Source organism: Rhinolophus sinicus, chromosome 1 (genome assembly GCF_057876585.1).
Source record: "Rhinolophus sinicus isolate RSI-liver-muscle chromosome 1, RSI-T2T, whole genome shotgun sequence".
Lineage (NCBI taxonomy): Eukaryota > Metazoa > Chordata > Mammalia > Chiroptera > Rhinolophidae > Rhinolophus > Rhinolophus sinicus.
Genome location: NC_142501.1, coordinates 7292878 through 7311263, shown reverse-complemented (window position 1 = coordinate 7311263; position 18386 = coordinate 7292878). Strand labels below are relative to the sequence as shown.

Below are 18386 nucleotides of genomic sequence, written 5' to 3'. Positions count from 1 at the left end.
CCCCTCTCAGCTGTCAGGGGGATTTGAGGCCAGCAGCCAGGCTGTCTGGCTGGGAGGTTTCCTTTTGGTTGTTTCAGATATTTTTCTCTCAGTGGCTGTTCCTTTTTCAGTTCCAGGGATGCTGAAAAGAATAAGGAACTGAAGCTGCCACTCTTTTGTAAGGGAAATTGTGGGATTACACAAATTTCCTGTTTTTAAAAGTCACCAGGCTCTTTAAAAACTCAAATTTCTGAATCTTGGAAGTTTTATGGGTGTAAGGCTGGCTGCAGAAGGAAAGACCTTCTGAAATGCGCTGACCTCTCTCCCAGGCTGCTAAGTGCCCTATCGCTTCCCTCTGGGGGACTCCCCGGCACCGTGGCTCCCCGTTTACTGGACCACACGTTCTCTGGAGGGATGAGGGCTGGGACCTCTGTTATTCAGTCCCAGGAAGAGCCCGCTCAGAGCGGGAACTCGAGAACTGCCTGTCGAATGGAGGACTGTCCCTTCAGCAGAATGGAAGCCCTGTCTTGGGGGAGGAAAGAGAGTTGGAGGCAGGAACTGGCTCGGGCCCAGATGGAAATCTCTAGACAGTGGTGTGGGGGTGCCTGAGTCACCTGACTCACTGTTCTCAGGAAGGAAACTCACAATCTGGCCTGTCATTTGGTAGAGGGTGTGGGATGGCACATGAGGTGAGGGAGGGACAGAGGCTGGGGGTGAAGGTGGAAGCCCCAGGTGCTGTCTTCACGGCGCACAGGAGATGGTTAGTGTTTGCGCTGGGTCAGGACACAGGCCCTGGCGGGCGGAGGACAACCACAGGCGGTGAGGCCCTCTGAAGCCCTCGCCCCTCGTGTCTGTGAAACCAGCAGCTCCCTGTCCTACCCAGGTCTGCACCTCCGTGGCGGGATGTGCAAGGTGAGGGGGCAAGTGCTTTGTGAACAGAAGGGACTGCACTAACGGCTGAATCCTGACAGGTGGAAACAAAATGGCAACAGCTACCATTTACTGAGGGAGCTGCGCCTGCCTCCCTGGCACCTGCCGTGCACTGATCACCGTGCTAAGCCCCACTGTGACAACCCGTTTCAGCGCCAGGGGACCGTGGTCCTCCAGGATCCCTCACCCGACGGCCTAGCAGCCCCCCTGGTTGGCTCTTCCGAGGACACTGGTTCATGGTAGAAGAACCTGCCCCTGAGAAACTCCTACTGCCTCGCTTCTGTCCCAGGAAGTCCCCTAATCAACTGAGCTCCCCCTCTACTGCTGGGACGTGTGTTGTGCACACAACGCATATCCACAGCGGCATTGTCACCAAGCTCCAGAACCTTCTGAGTGGGGTAGGGAGGGAAGGGGGCAAAACCTGTCATTTCCATTAAAATTCAAAGTCAGAAGGCCGGCCAGTGTCAGCCTCGTCCCATCTGACTTGCTACGTGGCCAAGTTCAGATCAACAGCTGTGTCAGACGCACGGTGCCGAGCGTCAGGCCTCGGATCTGATCGGCGCTGACTCCGGTTTGGGCCCTTAGGGAGCCGTTCTGCGTGAAATCGGCAAGCAGAGCGTGTCCTGTGGTGACAGGGCTGTTCGCTGCCCCGTCCTGTGCCTAAAGGAGACGGCAGGACGTCCCAGCAGCCTGGGCTTCCGGGTGACAGCACCCTGCTGCTCCCCCAAAAGAATCACAGCCCACTGCGCGACACTCTCCTGCCAAACTGACACAGGGAGGTCACCGATCTGTCCAGAGCGCCTGGGGCCTCCCTACCCTTCTCCACAAGCTGCCTCCAGCGCCGGGCCCACTCGGTGAGCTGCTGGGCATATGCCTTCTCAATGCGCGCCCGCTCGTGCAGGCAGTTCATGAGGTCGCTGCACAGGCGGTGGCCATCGTCAATCCGCTTCACGGTCCGCTTGTAGTTCCCGACCTAGGAGAAGGAAGCACGCTGTGAGGCGTGGGGCGCAGGGCAGCGGCCCACTGGCCACACCCCCCCACACCCCCCCGGAGTGGAGTGGCCTGACCCTCGCTGCTGTGCGAGCAGCCACGTGCCAGCCAGGCTCCTGATGCTCAGCCCCTCTCCCATTTGAAAAGCACCCTGCATCGTGAGGTGACCAGCTCCCCGTTTTTATTATTAGCAGGAACCCATGAAACAGCAACTCGGAGCTTCTCAACATCCACACGGCCAGTGTCCACACTCTGACATGTTAGCCAGGGAGGGAGACACACCAGCTCAGGAAGGGCTGTGATGGAGGGAAGCGAGGGGCTGCGGGCGCCCAGAAGGGCATCTCACAGACTGAGGGGCCGGGGACAGCTTCCCAGAGCAGGTAATGTCTAACGAGAGACATTTAAAATAATAATTTTCCAGTAACTCAGATTAAAATGATCTTACTCTTGGCTAAAGGCCTTTGATCCTCACGGGTATAAACAGGTTTTCAGGCTCCTTCTGCTTCAATGTCATCACATGCTGGGTTATTCTTGCTTCCCAATTACAGCAATAAACACTACTTCCCACTACTGAGCACTTACTATGTGCCAGACACCACAGTAGGTGTTTTACCCTCCAAATGCCGCCACCGCCATAACAATGAGGAAGAGGAATCCCTGCCCCCATTTTAAAGACGAGGAAACCAAGGCTCAGAGAAGCTAGTTTGCCCGTCGCAGGCTCTTATCTGCTTTGCCAAGAACTAAGCTGAGTTTTAAGTACTTTTTCGCACATACGAAAGGAGAGACTAGCTCATCTAAATTATAAATAACAAAAGAATAGATGAGAAAATATTAGCAGCCAATTTGGAGTGAAAGTCAAGTGTTCAACATGTTTCATTCTTTGAGCCGCCGATTTGAAAGGACACCATGTAGCTCATACTGGGTATCAGAAATACGTATTTCCCGGAGGAAACGTGACAGAAAAACGACCTACTGTATTTTGAACCCTTCCTCCCTGACTTCAAAAATCCTAGTCAACCTTTTGTCAGCTTTACCATTTCTGAAAATTTGCTCGCCTGGCTGATAACTCTCATATTCCATCTCTGTCTCGAGTGAATCTGGAAGCTCCGGGAGAACAGGAAGGGCCAGTCCCCCACCAAACAGAAAGGTGTATGCAGGCTGCAGAGACCAGCGGCACAGCCTGTTCGACTCTGACTTAGGAACACTTAATCCACCTGTGTCTCCTCTCCTGAGCCGAGGTAACCCGGTGAGGAAGAGGGCCTGGGGAATGGCGGGAAGACCCCGCGAAGGCACAGGACATGGGCCCTGCATGGCGATGGGCAGTGGGGGATGGGCTGCGGCGCCTTCAGGACGAGCTGTCCCAGAGCCCAGAGCTCTAGCCAGGCCGCTGAGCCCAGCCCCATGGGACGGCAAGAGCCCTGGAAGTCAGGTAGCCTGTGCAGCCTCGTCCAGAGGCCTGTGAGACCTGCAGCAGGCCGGCTGGAGGGCAGGAACATGTCACCATCCCCTGCACAGGTCCCCCAGCGCAGGCGGGGCCTGGCCGCTCCTCAGCACCAGAAGCAGGTAGGCAGTGAAGCTGAGCTTTCGCCCTCCGCAAGCAGCCCCTCTGTCGGAAGGCAAAAGCATGCATTTCACAACAACTGGAAGTGACGTCCCCTGCTCACTTCCCTTAAAATAAGGCCTTGCTGTCATTTGGAAATTGATAGCAGGATGGAAAAAGTAACCACCAAAACACGACTCTACCGCTGAGCTGGGGGCAAGAAGCGCTGAGATCATCACAGGCCCACGCGGAGCTGGCAGTCCCCACGCAACCACCACGCAGCGCTGGTTTGCACCTCACGGTTACCAGCAACGTTCACAGTGCGACCACCACCACAATATGCGGCTCTCCATAAACCTGCCCACCCCTCTGAGTTTCCCCTTGTAAAAGGGTTAGGGAAAAGAGAAAGGTGTTTCTCATCAAGGTACATGTTGGTACCACCCATCAGCACATGTTTAAATGACAACTCTTGAAATCTGAGTACAGGAAGGCTGTTTCTAGAAGCACGTGTCTCAGGTTTAAGTGTCGGCCTGTGCCCACTGCTGGGCCAGGGGAGGAGTGAGAGCCATGACAACGGGCAGAGAAGCTCCAGCAACCTCTGCCTACTGTCCTCAGCTCAGGGACAAGGCTCCCTATGGGCTGTGACAGCCCCTCACTTTAGTCCAAGCACAGGGACACGCGGGTACCACTGTTTCCACCTCCATAAACCACCCCACTGGCACAGCGATGGGGCCTTCTGGCTCCCCTGGGCAAGGCGCTGGAGCTCCTAAACGCAGGGCCACTGCCAGCTACTTTTCTAAGTTGAGAGAAATCTACATACAATCAAATTCACCCTTGACAGGTATACACTTCCGTGGGTTCAGACGAACACATACCACATACAGCCGTCACCACGCCAAGGTCTGGAGTACTTTCAGCTCGCCACCAAGGGCCCATGTACCCTTCTCGCAGTCAGTCTCCCCCCGACACAGCCCCTGGCAGCCACTAATCTGATTTCTGCCCCTTTTCCAAGACGTCCAGTATAAATGGAACCACACAGTATACAGCCTGGCGTTGCTGACCGGCTCTGTCACGGACCATACGCCTGAGACTGGTCTGTGTTGCTGCCAAATCAGTAGCTCATTCCTTTCTGTTGCTAAGTCGTATTCTATCACAGGAATAGACCATCTGTTATCCTTTCATCCTGTTGAAGGACATTTGGGCTGTTTTCCGTTTGGGCCAATTATAAATAGAGACGCTATAAACATTCACCTACAGGGTTAGTATGGACACATGCCTTCATTTTCATGGGTGAACACCGAGGAGCGGAATTGCTGTACGGGAGGTGGGCATCCAACCTTGGAAGAACTTGCCTGACTGTCTTCCAAAGTATCTCTGTGGCTTTTGGTACCTCTATCAGCAATGTATGAGGGTCCAATGATTCTGCATTCTCACTATAGCACTTTGTATTGACAGGATTTAAAATTTTTTTTAACCCATTCTGTTCAGTATGTAGCAATAGCTCATTGTGATTTTATTCTGCATTTCCTTTTTTTAACTTTTATTTATTTTAAGTGCGTTTTTCCAGGACCCATCAGCTCCAAGTCAAGTAGTTGCTTCAATCTAGTTGTGGAGGGCGCAGCTCACAGTGGCCCATGTGGGGATCGAACCAGCGACCTTGTTGTTAAGAGCACCGCACTCTGACCAACTGAGCTAACAGCTGACTGGCCATCCCAATTAATCTGCATTTTCTTAATGTCTAATGATACTAAGCATCTATCTTTTCTTGTTCCCATTTGCCATCTGTCTTCTTTAGTAGAGTGTGTTCTATTTTTTATACATTTTTTTAATTGAGGTATGATGACAGGTTTTTAAAATGTAAGAAACTTAATTTTCAGATATGTAACAAATTAATCATATATGAAAGGTAGAACATATGCGTATATGGCTATTTCTGCTTTATCAGTTTTATAATTAAAAAGCTTCTCTCTTGCTTTTCAAAACACTAGCTTGTTCTGAGATGGCCAAGTGGCAGGTAATTTAATGTAGGAGTTAAAAATAAGCTTCCTCCCAAACTCCATTATCACTTGATTCATTCACAAAATGCCCAATTTTAAAACCAGGTCTGAAGCCATCTATGTCCTAACTTCCTCTGAATTCAGGCTCAGCCCCTCAGACACCAAGGTGCTAAAGACAGAAGCTCAACACACATGTACCTGGGGCAGGGCCACGATGCCCCCCCCTCCCTTCAGGGGCTGCCTGACGGGAGCTATACTGCAGGCAACACCCAAGCTCAGTTTTCAAGGACAAGTAGGAAGCGGGCCACATTAAGGGGGGGTGAGGGGAAAGAGTCCAGCAGACAGAACAGTGTTGGCAGAAATGAAGGTGTGACCACATGGGGCCCTGGGGGCACTGTGAGATGTGAGATGCTGCTAGGAGTGGAGCATGGAACACAGAAGCAGAATGACTGGAGTAGCCAGGGGGTGGGTGCAGTGGTGGACGGGAGGTGGGGTCAGACAGTGAGAAACCTCAAGGGTCAGGCCTTCATCCTGAAGGGTGCTGTGCCCGGGAACTGGTGGGCGTCAGGAGGGTGAAGCTCCTGGAGGGGTGGTATGAGCATGGCCTGGGACTGGGGCCTCAGCAGTTGGACGGAGAGCCAGAAAACAGGGAAAAGGACCCACTGTCCTCCAGGCGGCAGATGGAGGCGGGACAGAGGTACAGGGATCCCAGCTCCCCGGTGCAGGCTGGACCTGTCGGGTTCAGGAAAAAGCAGAATAACCTCCTTTCCAGAGTCCTCTAGAAGCCGTGCTCTCACCTCTCTCCCCCTGAAGGCCACGCTCTGCCTAGGGCACACCAGGAGCCAGAAATATCCTGATGTGCCCCTGGGAATTCAAATCCCTCGAGCTCCTTTGCACCCACAACAGCCTTCACTCGGGCCCAAGCCCCTGGTTGCCCGCCCCCCGCCCCCGGCTGCACACGCCTCCCTTTCTCTAAGTCTGGCTGTAATCAGTCCCTGGCTTTCCTCTGCCCCGGGCACGGAGAATCCCGCATCACAAGAGCCTTGGTTCTGTCAGCTGAGCCAAATCTGGGGCTGGACTTGCAGCGGTGCCTGTGCAGACGCGGGGCTCTGTAATTACAGGGGTGCTGGAAGGACAGTTCAAACAGGTCACACCAGCTCCTCACTCACCCTCCGCGTAAACAGGCTGGAGCACCTTCTACAAGGACATGGGGCATGTCTGCAGCTCGGCCTTTACACCCCACTTACCTTGGCCAGCTGTTGCTGGGAACACAGTGGCCCCAGGCAACAGCACAGCTAGAGGACTTGGGAGCAGACAGTGAGACCCCTGGGACGGACCCCAGGTGGGAGAGGGAAAGTGAATGCAGACCTGCAGCTCCACAAACCTCCCAGCCCCCCCACCCCATGTGACGGCTGGGCCATCAGGTCAGGGGGACCCACAGGGTGCCACATATTGGTCTCCTTACATATGCCTTCCATTGTGTTCTTTTTACCCTCTTTGGCTGGTGACCATCAGACCCATCTCACAGACAAATTACCTGATTACACCGAAAGTCCCAAGATGAACCCAGTGGCCCACGTGAGCCTGGAACTGGGCAGGACCCCCCCAAAGCTCACGCTCTCCCATCCTTGCCGCCTCAGCTCCGAGGCACCCAGCCAGGGAACAGGACCTCTTCCTGCCCACGTCTCAACATCTCAAGCAGTCCCAGTGGGCTCTGGACTCCCCCAGGAACCCGTGAGGCTCTGGCTGTGGCACTGCAGACTGGATGCACCACAGAGAGAAGGCATGGCAGCCGTCACACCGAGGGTTCTCAGGCCTGTGCCCCGGCCGCCCTGCCCCCAGCCAGGCCCTCTGGCCACGCCCCCACAGCCTCACTTCCCAGGCCTGTGCAGGCCAGGACCTGCGTGCGCAAAGGACGATATCGCCCCCAAACACCTTGCGACTCGGCGTCCCACCGCTCTTTCTACACTGCCTTCCACTGGGTCTGCCAAACACTTGATAAAAATGTGAAAGATAAAACCACAAAGTGACTAGAAGAAAATGTAGGTGAATATTTCTGTGACTTAGGGCAGGGAAGAATTCTTTAAACAAAATTTCAACGGTAAAAGCTATAACATTAGGATACATACGCACATGTATGATGTATAAAAAAATAATTTTGTCACATCAAAAAACTCCGGATTTCTGTTTAGAAACCAACACCACGGACAAAGTTAACAGATTGCAAACATTGTCTCCTAATCTGCTAAATCTGAGTTGACAAGGGAGTAACCCCTGGAATACCCGAGGATGTCGGATGCATTAACATGAAAAAGAAAGTCCCGCTGAAGCCGGGCAGAGGGGATGAACAGCTTCAGAGCGAAGCAGAAGTGAGAGCGGCTCAGGCAGGCAGCGCTCACCCACCTGAGACGCGGAGGCCGCCCGCGAGAGCAGCACGGGAGCTCTTCACCCCTACAGACGGGCAAACCCTGGAGAGAGGGGTGGAGATGGGGCTCCAGGACCCCTTACTGTAGACGCTGGTGGCCAGCGACTGGGGCAGGCTGCCAACCGGCTGGTAACTAAGTCATTACACATACACCTGCCGTAGGAGGACCCCGCAAGCTTGCCCCTGAGTCTGATCTCCGCATAAACGTCCGCGTGGGTCCCAGGGCACTCGGAGTCTTCTCCCTGGGGGATGGGTGGGTGAATTTGGCGGGCCTACCAGTGCAGCATAGGAAAGGAAGTGTAGGACTCGGTCGAGACACTGCAACCTGAACAGACCTCAAACAGAGCCACGTGGAGAAAAAGACACGGAGCGACAGGGAGCATGGGTCCCTGGTATGAGATAAAGCAAGGCTACCCAGCTTACCAGAGCACGCTAACACAAGCCGTAACTTGGAAAGGGGGAGGGGACTAGTGTCCAAGGCAGGGAGAGAAACAGAGGATGTGGGTGTTGACAGAGTCCCAGCCTACCTGCCCCAATGTCGGCTCCCTCAGGCTCAGCTCGTCTTCCCCACGGAGGTGTCTGTGACACCTGCTGTCCCTGCCGCGCCACCAAGGGCAGGCGCCTGCACTGCCCGCACTTGCAGACAAGCGGGACCAATTCCCCACAGCGGTTCCTGCTGGCTGGGCCCTGTGGGGGCCACAGGGCCCTGCCCCACGGCCCTGCCCCACACTGCCCCCACGCCCTGCAGTCGCAGCTTGTCCCACACGGGTAACCACCGCGCATTAGCCTCCCTGCCCCAGACGGACCGGAGGTCTCCTGGCAGCGGGCGCCTCAGTCTTCATCAGCAGAGCATCATAACGGAGCATGTCTGCACTTTGCCAGGCCGTGTGCTGACTGCTCTGTATGTGCCCATCGTCGAGTCCTGTCACAGTCCTAGGCAGTGGGTATTATTTGTGTTCCCATTGTACAGAAAAGGAAACTGAGGTTTGAAGAGGTGAAGTCACCCATGATCATTCAGCCAGAAGGAGGCTGAGACCACCTTCCAGAACCTTCCTCGGGCCGAGAACAGAGAGGGTGTAGAGCCAAGACTTAACGGGTTGGGATCAGGTGGTGTGTGTGCTTCCAACCAGCCCCGCAGGTGCAGGGAAGGCCACAGACAGAGTTCAAGACTGTAAGGGAAGGACAGGTCCCGCCCCTGATCCCGCTGTGTGCCAGCGAGGCTCGCGTCAGGAACCCCAAACTTGAACACTACTAAGCCTGCTCACCCAAGATGACCTTGATTTTACCACTGGTGTGCTCATGCCCTTTAACCTGCGACCCTGAAGGCCCAAGCACCGCAACTGCCCCCTCTATACCCTGGAGGCTAGTTCAAGGGTGAGTCAGCTGTGTCAAGCAGACGGGTCAGAGGAGAAGCCCCTGGTGGGGCTCCCTAATGCCTGCAAGTCCATGGAGCCAGTCACACGTTTCATCCAAAGCTGATGATGCACTCGAGAGGCTCTAGAATATTCTCAATCAGCTGGCAAGACAGGATGAAGGGTGGCCCTCTCGGGCTTCCTGATGCCCGTCCTGTGATGGCACCGAGAGTGGCCACATGAGCCCTTGCCATCTTGCTTGGGCCCATCAGCCCCAGCCCTCCCTGACGAGGCCTCCCCACTTCGCCTGCTTTCACGAGGGGAGCTGCAAAGGTCTGGGCCTGCCCCGAAATGACTGACCTTATACCAGTCTCGCTCCCTGTGTTTCTATTCCTTCAGCTGTAAGGTAGAAACAGGGCTGACACTCTGAGGACCAAACACACCGGGAGACGGTGGGGCTGCCGTGCAGGCTGGGTCTCCCTAGTCAGGTGCGCTCTTAGCCCGGCACAGCCATCACTCAAAAGACCTGGCCATTTCTTCATCTTGTCCATTCGGAGAGAAAATGAAGAGGGGGGATAGGATTACATGACCTTAAAGGGCCCTTCACAGTTCCAGGATTTCTAATGGAACAGAGTCTGTCCATGCTGCCAGCTGACTCGCTACCCCCTAAAGGACATGTAACACTCAATTTTTGAGGGTCAGGCAACACCCTCTTGCCACCCACAAATATGTAAGACACCTACTGCGTGCCAAGGACCACGCGAAGGAGTACGGAGAAACTGGTGAACAAACTGTCGTGGTCCCCACTTCCACGGGCCTTGTGGTCAGATAAGTGACACAATCACAGATGGTGGTGAACGGGCTGCCAGGAGGAAGTGACGTTTGAGGTAAGACCTGAAGAGAACTGTGTGGCGAGGCTGCTTTCTGAAGGCGGGAGCCGGATGTGGAGGCCCATGTGGGGGGGCTCTGCACGACGCCACCCCCTCCGGGAAGCCTCCCCCACAGCGCAGCCTTCCTTGGCACTGCTGCCTGGACGTCTGCTGTCACACGGCACAATGTGGTAACGTCATGGTTTTGAGGGCGAGGACTGTGCCCTTCTTCATCCTTCATGCCAGGCACACACAGGTCCCATCTTCTCAACAGCCGAATGGTGCCAGGAGCAGGGATTCCTGGCCCACGTGGTCAGCAGGGGACTGAGAAATTGCTGAGCACTCAGCTGGAGGCGTGGAAGCTGATGGAACTCACGATCCTTTATTTATCAAGTTCTTTTTTTTTTTAATTGGGGAATGTTGGGGGACAGTGTGTTTTTCAGGGCCCATCAGCTCCAAGTGAAGTTGTTGTGCTCCAATCTAGTGTGGAGGGCGCAGCTCAGCTTCAAGTCCAGTCGCCATTTTCAGTCTTTAGTTGCAGGGGGCGCAGCCCACCATCCCATGTGGGAATTGAACCGGCAACCTTGTTGTTGATCTAACCAACTGAGCCATCCGGCTGCCCTTATTTATCAAGTTCTTAATCCCATGAGTCGCTGGAGCTCTCCCCACAAAGGTTACAAAGAATCCACTCCCAGTGCACCATCAGATAGTGACTCGCGGATGCCAAACGGGCACCACCACTTCTGCCAACCTGGCAAGAGTCATTTAAGCACAGACCATCAGGAGAGCCTGGCGGTTCCTTCACTTAGGCTAACAAGGCTTTCAGTCACATCCAGGCTTTGAGTTAGTTTACCCCTTAGTCTACCCGTGTCCCGGGCAGGCTGCGAGGGCTCCAGGACTGGGCCTGGCTGTGTCACCAGGTCCCCATCCACGTTCCCTGTGGAGGGCAGGGGAGACGCCACACACTGGCAGAGCGTCCCTATGGTGAAGCGCAGTGTCTCCGATCGCAGGCACCTGTCTTACAACCTATCCCAACCCCTACTCTGAACCTTCCTTTCCAAACAGGGGGTCGCAATCGCTCTTGAGGTTGTGAACTCAGTGACGTGTGCCGGAAACCCCGAGGGTAAGGGGCGTCCTGGGAAACCCTCAATCTGTGCCTGCTTTCACACTGTGCTCCGCCAGTCCTCCTTTCCACTTCTCCTCGTCTGCCAAGCTGCCTTCCAGCTCACCCGCCCTCTGGGCCCCACCCGCCCTGCACTGCCAGAGGGTCTGGGGCCCTTCGCCCTGGCGCTGCCTGAACCATCGCCTGGACGGGCCTAACCTCACCGGGCCCCCCACCTCCAAGTGGGGTAACGCTATTCACCAGGTGGGACCCCAAGAGAGCGGACAGCGAAGTCACTTGCCAGCCCGCTGTGGCTGCTGCTTTTTAAGCCTCAGTTTCCAGCTCCCCTGCGCCTGCGCTGCGGGCTGTGGCTGGACTCTGACCGGCACTAGCCTTTCACTGCCGTGGAGCCTCCACACTCTCGTCTCAGCTCCTGCTTTTCCAGCTTTTGCCTCTAACACTGACCCGCCCTCCCCACCCTCCATTCCCGGAGTCTGTGCTCCTCGGGTAGGAGGGTGAACATGAGGCTCATTATCCTGCAAGTCACCCTTCGCTGTTTGATCGTTTTAAAGCCCAAATCCCAAACTTCAACAACCGTAAAGATCAACTGCATTATCAATCTTTAACTTACGTGTTCAAAGGGACAAACAAAAACGGATGAAACGAAACCCCAGAAATTCCCATTCTCAGATCTAATTCCAGAGGCAGAACAGGTAATAACGTGGAGGGGAAAGATGTGTTTAAACAGTTATTTTAGAACTGAACTCCTTGAGGCTGGTCAGCCAGGTCACCGCACTCTGCGGCCTTGGCACGCGCTGCTCAGATGTCACGTGACTTGTTCGTGGGCACAGCACATGCCCCACCTGTGACCCTTGGCCTCTAAGACCTCACCCATCCTGGAGTTCACAGTCTCTCGGGCACGAGTGCACGCACACACTAGTCCTTCAGCCAAGGGCCCAGGAAATGGCAGGAATATACGGCTGCCTCGTGACCAGGTCACCGCCCTCTGTCCCACCCTTCCCTCCGTCCCCTGCATCAGAATCCCTGGTTTCCCCTTCATGACTCTTACCACCCCCACCACACACACACACACACACACACACACACACACACACACACACACGACCATAATGAGCCCCTCCCCCATCTCCGGCCAGCATCCCTCAATGCCAGCCTCCACAGTCCCCCCTCAAACATTTAGACGCAAATGTCTTAACGGAACTGAGCCGCCGCAGTTGGACTGAGCACTCAAGACCCCTTCAGTTCTAAAGTTCTATTTGTTACTGAGCCAAAGAAAAAACGTTTTCTCTTACACAGAATAAACAAGTTACTTTGACATGACTGAAATCAAATGAGAAAGTTAAAATTTTCCTTAGAGGATCAGCGTGACAGCAGAAAAACCTTGAGTGTTCAGTTCTCTGCAGGGAAAAACGGCTCTTCTTCCGGCACCTAGAACAATGGCTCTTGGGGAGGAATAAGCTGCCCCGACAGGACGCACGGCCGGCTGATGCATCCACCTTCGCCTGTCTCCTCGTGTGCCATGCTTGTGTGTAGCTTAGAAACAGAGCAGCTGAAGAGGTGACACGAGGCCACCGGGTGACCCCACAACCATCCTGGGAAGCAGGACGTGGCAAGGCCGTGCCACCGCCTAGCTAACCGAGCAGGTCATCTCGCTTCTCGGGTCCTCAGTCACATACAGGCCAACAGCGGCGCCAGGGTCTGAGGCCAGACAGGACCGGCTTCTGCCCGCAGCGGCAGAGGCGTGAAGTGTGTGGCAGGCACTGGACAGGAGTGCTTCTCTTCTCCGAGGAGCTCCCAGGAAGCTGAGAGCAGAGGCAGGGGAGCAGTTCCAGAGAGCAGGTGCCTGGGTCCGAATCCTGTTCCACCACCTACTGTCTATGAACCTAAGCGGGCCTCAGTTTCCCCACCTGTAAGTGGAGACCACAATCTCAGAAGGCAGTTGTGAGAACTGAGAGCACTCATGTAAGCCTGACACAGAGTGAGTGTGTAATAAATGCTAGCCGTCATCGCTGCTTATTTCTAACCTTTGTGTTGTGGGCTCCTGTTCCTGCAGAAAAGTGCCCCGACTGTAAGCACACAGCTTATGGACACACCCCAGCATGGGGCACAACAGTCTCTGCTCGCCTAGGGTGGCCTGTGACAGCTCCGGGACGCAGCCCACTGTGGAGGGACAGCTGTCGTCTGCACCCTCACAGCATTTGATCTGGACCATCTGAAAGTCACTTTGCCTGTTTTTTTCACGCCATATCCCCAAGGCCCAGAGTAGGCCTGGTACAGAGTAGGCGTGCTGTATATAAATGTTTGCTGAGTGATTTCTGCTCAGTATTATGGTTACTTGTGTGCATATTTTAATTCCAAATATCCGAAGCTTCTTCTGAGCAGAGCATGTCTTATTACCTGGCATTAAACCTCATCCTTTCTCTGATTCACTCATACATTCAATCAACAATCATTCAGTGTGCAGGCACCGTGCTAACTCCCAGGCACCCAGCTGAGAATCCTGTCCTTGCCCTCAGCGAGTTCACAGCCCAGAGCACCATGTTGGATGGGCACACCAGGCCTGCCAGGAGGGGTCAGGGAAGGCTGCCTGCAGGAGGAGCTCCCTGGGAAAGAAACAGGGAGGAAAGAACACCACCCTCGGCCCCATGCTCACAGGCAGGGAGGCAGCTCTTTGTGGACGGGAGCCTGGGGGGCAGGGGGGCTGAGCCTGGCTGCAGCGCAGGGCAGAGCTCCTCAGGAAGGGCCAGGCAGTCAGGCAGCTCCCGACACGTGCCCGTGTCCTGGTCACGCTAAAGAGTGTGGTTTTACTGTGAAGGTGATGCAGAAAACTGAAGCTTCCCACCAGGGCGGGAGTCATACAGGTTTGCTTTTCTGGATGGGCTGCCCCAGCTGCGGGATAGAGAACAGACAACATGACATGGGGAGGCCAGTGAGAGCAGGATCCCAGATCATGGCTCAGCAGACACTAGTTTGCTTGAAAGGAGTTAATGGTCCTATTTAGAACCCTTCGTGAAATTGAAGCATGCCACCAGCCTGCTAGGAGCTACGTGGGAGCAGTGGGTTGGCAATAACGCTGACCCGCAGGAGCCGTAGACATGGGCTTTGGGCACACTGCCCCACAGGCTGACACCCATGGACACGCCAGCGCGTGTGGCGGTGGCCGGAGAACAGTGCGATGGATGACAGCTGCTGAGCAGCGAGCTGGTGTTTATTTTCACACACCTCATGCTTCTGCTCACAGCATTTGCCCAAGCCTGTGACTGCTGGCCACGGCTCTGGGGTCCCAACTGTGCACTCATCTCGGTGCCCCAGGACTCAGCCAGGGCCTGGACCATGGCAGACGCCAAGTCAGGCTCCGTGGAACCCATGGACATGGAGCCGTAGCATCTTTTAAATAGGTTAGCTACACAACTGGTGCAGGAGGATGGGAAAGTGGACACCATTCCACACGGACGGCTCTCCCGACAAAACAGCGAAGCACGCGGAGATGTGCCTTCTCCACACGGCTCAGTCTGAGGGACCCGCAAGCAGGGGGAGAGCCTCTGGGAAGGAGATGGTACAGACTGAGTCATGTCCAGCTCTTGGGGGCTAACATCCCAGGGACATTTTACAGCGAGGTACTAATGTCCTCCCCATCCCCTAAACGCTCTTCTCTGCTAAGGCTTTTGCCTGCAGAGGGCACAGCACAGGTCAGCCCCACCGGCTGCAACCAGCGGGACCTGAGCTCTACCTGCAAACATTGCTGACAGCTGGGCACAATTCCTGCTCGGGTCTGAGGCAGATTCAAGGCCCAGTTCCTGAAATTAGCGGTTTGCCCTCCCAGTCTGGACCCCAAGAGTTCAGAGACCCGGGCAAGTAGCCCTCTGGCTCACTGGGGACAAACCCATCACCACGTGCCAGAGCCCACAAAGGGCAAGGAGGTCAGGCTGCCCTAGGAAGCACTGACGACATGTGAAAAGCCCCACTGCCTGCAACTAGGCTCTCACTGTATACCAGCCCCAAGACCAAGGGAAGACCGAGAAGCAGGGCCTGGAAGCAGAGGACGCAGCGGGAGGGCCGCAGGCTCCCAGAGGGAGCAGAAGAGGCATCAGAAACAACTGAGCCTCCCACGCCCCATTGGGGAGCCTGCGGGCAGGATGTGCTGGCTCCCACTTGCTGAAGGAGCCACCACTTGGGAGTCACCATCCCGCCCAATCCTGCAAGACCTCTCACCTCCAAAACAGGCCCTTGGCTCCAAAGAGGTCCAGGTCCTCAGGCCTCTCTGCACGGCCTCCAGCTTTTGCCGCAGCCTGGAATGCCATCTCCTCTCCCTGCTCCCTGCTCCCAGCTCCCAGCCCAGCCCACCTACCCCCATGCCTTCTCTGCTGCCGCCTTGGCTCCACTGCCCTCATACCCCCGAGGCCACTGGCCTTCCCCCCCTCAGCTATGCTCTAAGGACCTGCACTGTGAGAATCAGACCCCCTCCTCTCTTTTTCTAAATCTCTTACTACAGTGTCAGGTAACACAGGAAGTATCCCCTCCAAACATCCACTAATACTCCTATTTGATATTCTGTCCCTGTGGGTCTCTCTCCTCCCACAGACCAGGACTGTTCACTCGTTCGTCTGGCAGACGTCTGAATGTTTCCTAAGTGCCAACCCTGCCCATTTCCCACGCCTCCTTTTCTGCCCCCTCCCCCGGCCAAGCTCCCCTCTGCATCCCAGCAAATCCTACAGCACCTGACAATGATCTGCCTAGAGTCTGTCTCCTCCCTCGAGGAGCTGGCCTCCAAATGTCAGAGTCAAAGGCTCCTAGACAGCAGGGCTGTGTCCCTCCAGTGCTGGCACACAGCCAGCACACAGATGGCTCTGGGATGGCCCACTCCAGTTAGTACCTTTGGGTGGAAAGTTGTACAATTAAGCACAAAAGACTTTTCCACCTTGAGACCACGTGGTTTTCTTTAGATTTACGTGCCCCTTTGAGTGTCACACCACTGAGAAGTCGCCTTCTGTGGGAAGGAGGGAATTGCAGGCAGCTTGGGGGGGGGTGCAGGTCGGGGGGGGTGCAGGTCGCTGGGGGGGTGCAGGTGGGGGGTGCAGGTCGGGGTGGTGTGCAGGTCAGGGTGGTGTGCAGGTTGGTATGGGTGTGCAGGTCGGGGGGGTGCAGGTTGGGGGGTGCAGGTGGGGGTGCAAGTCGGGGGTGCAGGTGGGGGGTGCAGGTCGGGGGGGTGCAGGTGGGGGGGTGCAGCCGGCAGCGAGCACCTAAGTCACGCCGAGCAGGGACCACTGGGCCTGAGCATCACCCCTCCATTCAATTAATGTCACAGAGCAGGGACAAGATGGCACTGCTGCTTCCTACAAGCTGAAGAGCGATTTCAGGAACAGCAACACAAGACGAGCAGGGCCTGCCTAGAAAATGGACCTTTTGCCTTCGCGTTCTTCAGGCAAAAGCAGATGCTCTTGTCTGCTGAGGATTTAGCGGGGAGCCTAAGAGCTTAAATCAATGACCTGTCAGAGCTACCTGCTTTAATATATGCTGACAACATAAATTGGCAACTTTCACCTATACTTTTTTACCAAGCAGCTGAAGGCCCCTGTGATAGCTCCATAATTACTTCATTTTTCCAGAGCAGTTTCTGCCATCCGTGGGGTAGTTACAATGATTCCGCCAAACGCAGCCTGCAGGAATAGGCTATATGTCCTGTGGGGACCCCCATCTCCACAGCAGAGGGAGCGGGCTCCCAGCCAGAGCCTGTCCCGGCGCCCACATCACTTACGTGTCCTCATTCCCTGAACTCTCACACATATCCGGATGTGCGTACCATCATCATCCCCAGTTTACAGACTGAGAAATTGAGGCAAAGACAAATTAGTAACTTGCCGAAAGCCACATACACGTAGTGACAAGCTTGGGTCCTTTGGTTCCAAAGCACGTGTCCGATACCCGCCCAGGTCTATCACTTGTAAGGCCTTCTGTGTGTGCCATCCTCTCTGCACTGCCACCTAGCTCAAGGCAGGCACAGATGGAAACCAGGTGGCAATGCCACCACCATTATGAAACAGCCAAGTTTCCCCCTGACTCTGAAGGACCATCTATAGTTTGGTTCAGGGCTGAGAATAACGAGGACCTGCATTTCTAGACACACAGCCGCAGGGCTCCCGGGTGGCTCTGCAATGCTGGCAAGGCCACCGCCTGCGTTTCTAGAGGCTCAGCCGCAGGGCTCCCGGGTGGCTCTGCAATGCTGGCAAGGCCACCGCCTGACTGCCGTGAACCCAGCCTGTGGATGGGCGCGGGGCATACCCTGAATTCCAGCACTGTCCCAGATGCCCCTCCAAACTGTATCCTGTAAACACAGCCCCACCTAGTTTCAGCGCCCGCCTTTCTGGCCCTGACGCCATGAGAACGCAGCTGAAATGCCAGGCATCTGCAGGTGCCCAGCGCTGGCACACACCCGTGACGCCGTTCCCGCCTGGCACTCTTGCTGCCTTCTATGAAATGTTCCTGGGACACTGTGCGTCTCTGGCCACTGACATTTGAGCTCTGGCCGGGGTACCCACTGGGAAGGCTGCTACAGCCGAGAAACAGGGACGGCAGGTCCCTGTACCCTACGAGCCTTTCAGTCCTGCTCCTACAGAAGCCGCCCCTGGTGGGGGAGGCCTCTGACTGTCACAGTCCGTGCTGGCGCCTCACAGGGCCCAGCACACAGCAGGTGCTGAATAAACACATACTTTTAATACAATGACATATTCAGCTAAAAGTCAGTAATGACCTTTCCCCCAATACACAGGAAAGAAGAGTGATGATAGAATTCTGAGCTCCTGTCCATCTTCCCTAAAATTAGGCACCTGTATTCACTTATCTACTAGATTATAGTCTCAGCTCGTATTTGATGTCAGACAAAATTGCACACCGACTCAATCTAAGTTTATAAAACGACTTCATGCTCGTCCCCAGCAGAGCCCATGGCATCCTCCTCCCATCTCCTGTACCACTCGAGCCTCTGTGTCAGGAAAGCACCCACGTGGGTGCCAGCGTCTACATTCTCATTTCACCCTGGCAGCCTCCCTCAAAGGCCAAAATCGCCCCCTCTTTACGGATGAAGACCCTGAGGCTCAGATCGGTCAAGCAACTTGCCCAAGGTCACACAGCCAGTAAGGGATCAGAACCCAGATCTGTCCAAATGCAAAGCCAATGCTCGTTCC

The 18386-nt window shown here is 55.3% G+C and overlaps 1 protein-coding gene across 10 annotated transcripts in view; it reads right to left on the bottom strand.

Annotated features, from left to right (window-relative positions):
• Positions 1 to 18386, bottom strand: part of PACSIN2 (protein kinase C and casein kinase substrate in neurons 2) — a 111645-nt gene that overhangs the window by 15669 nt on the left and 77590 nt on the right. For all 10 annotated transcript variants that reach the window (XM_019715034.3, XM_019715031.3, XM_074326490.2 and 7 more), the window contains one exon: positions 1726 to 1882. In XM_019715034.3, the coding sequence (XP_019570593.2) occupies positions 1726 to 1882 (157 nt within the window). The remainder of the gene's footprint in view (positions 1 to 1725; positions 1883 to 18386) is intronic.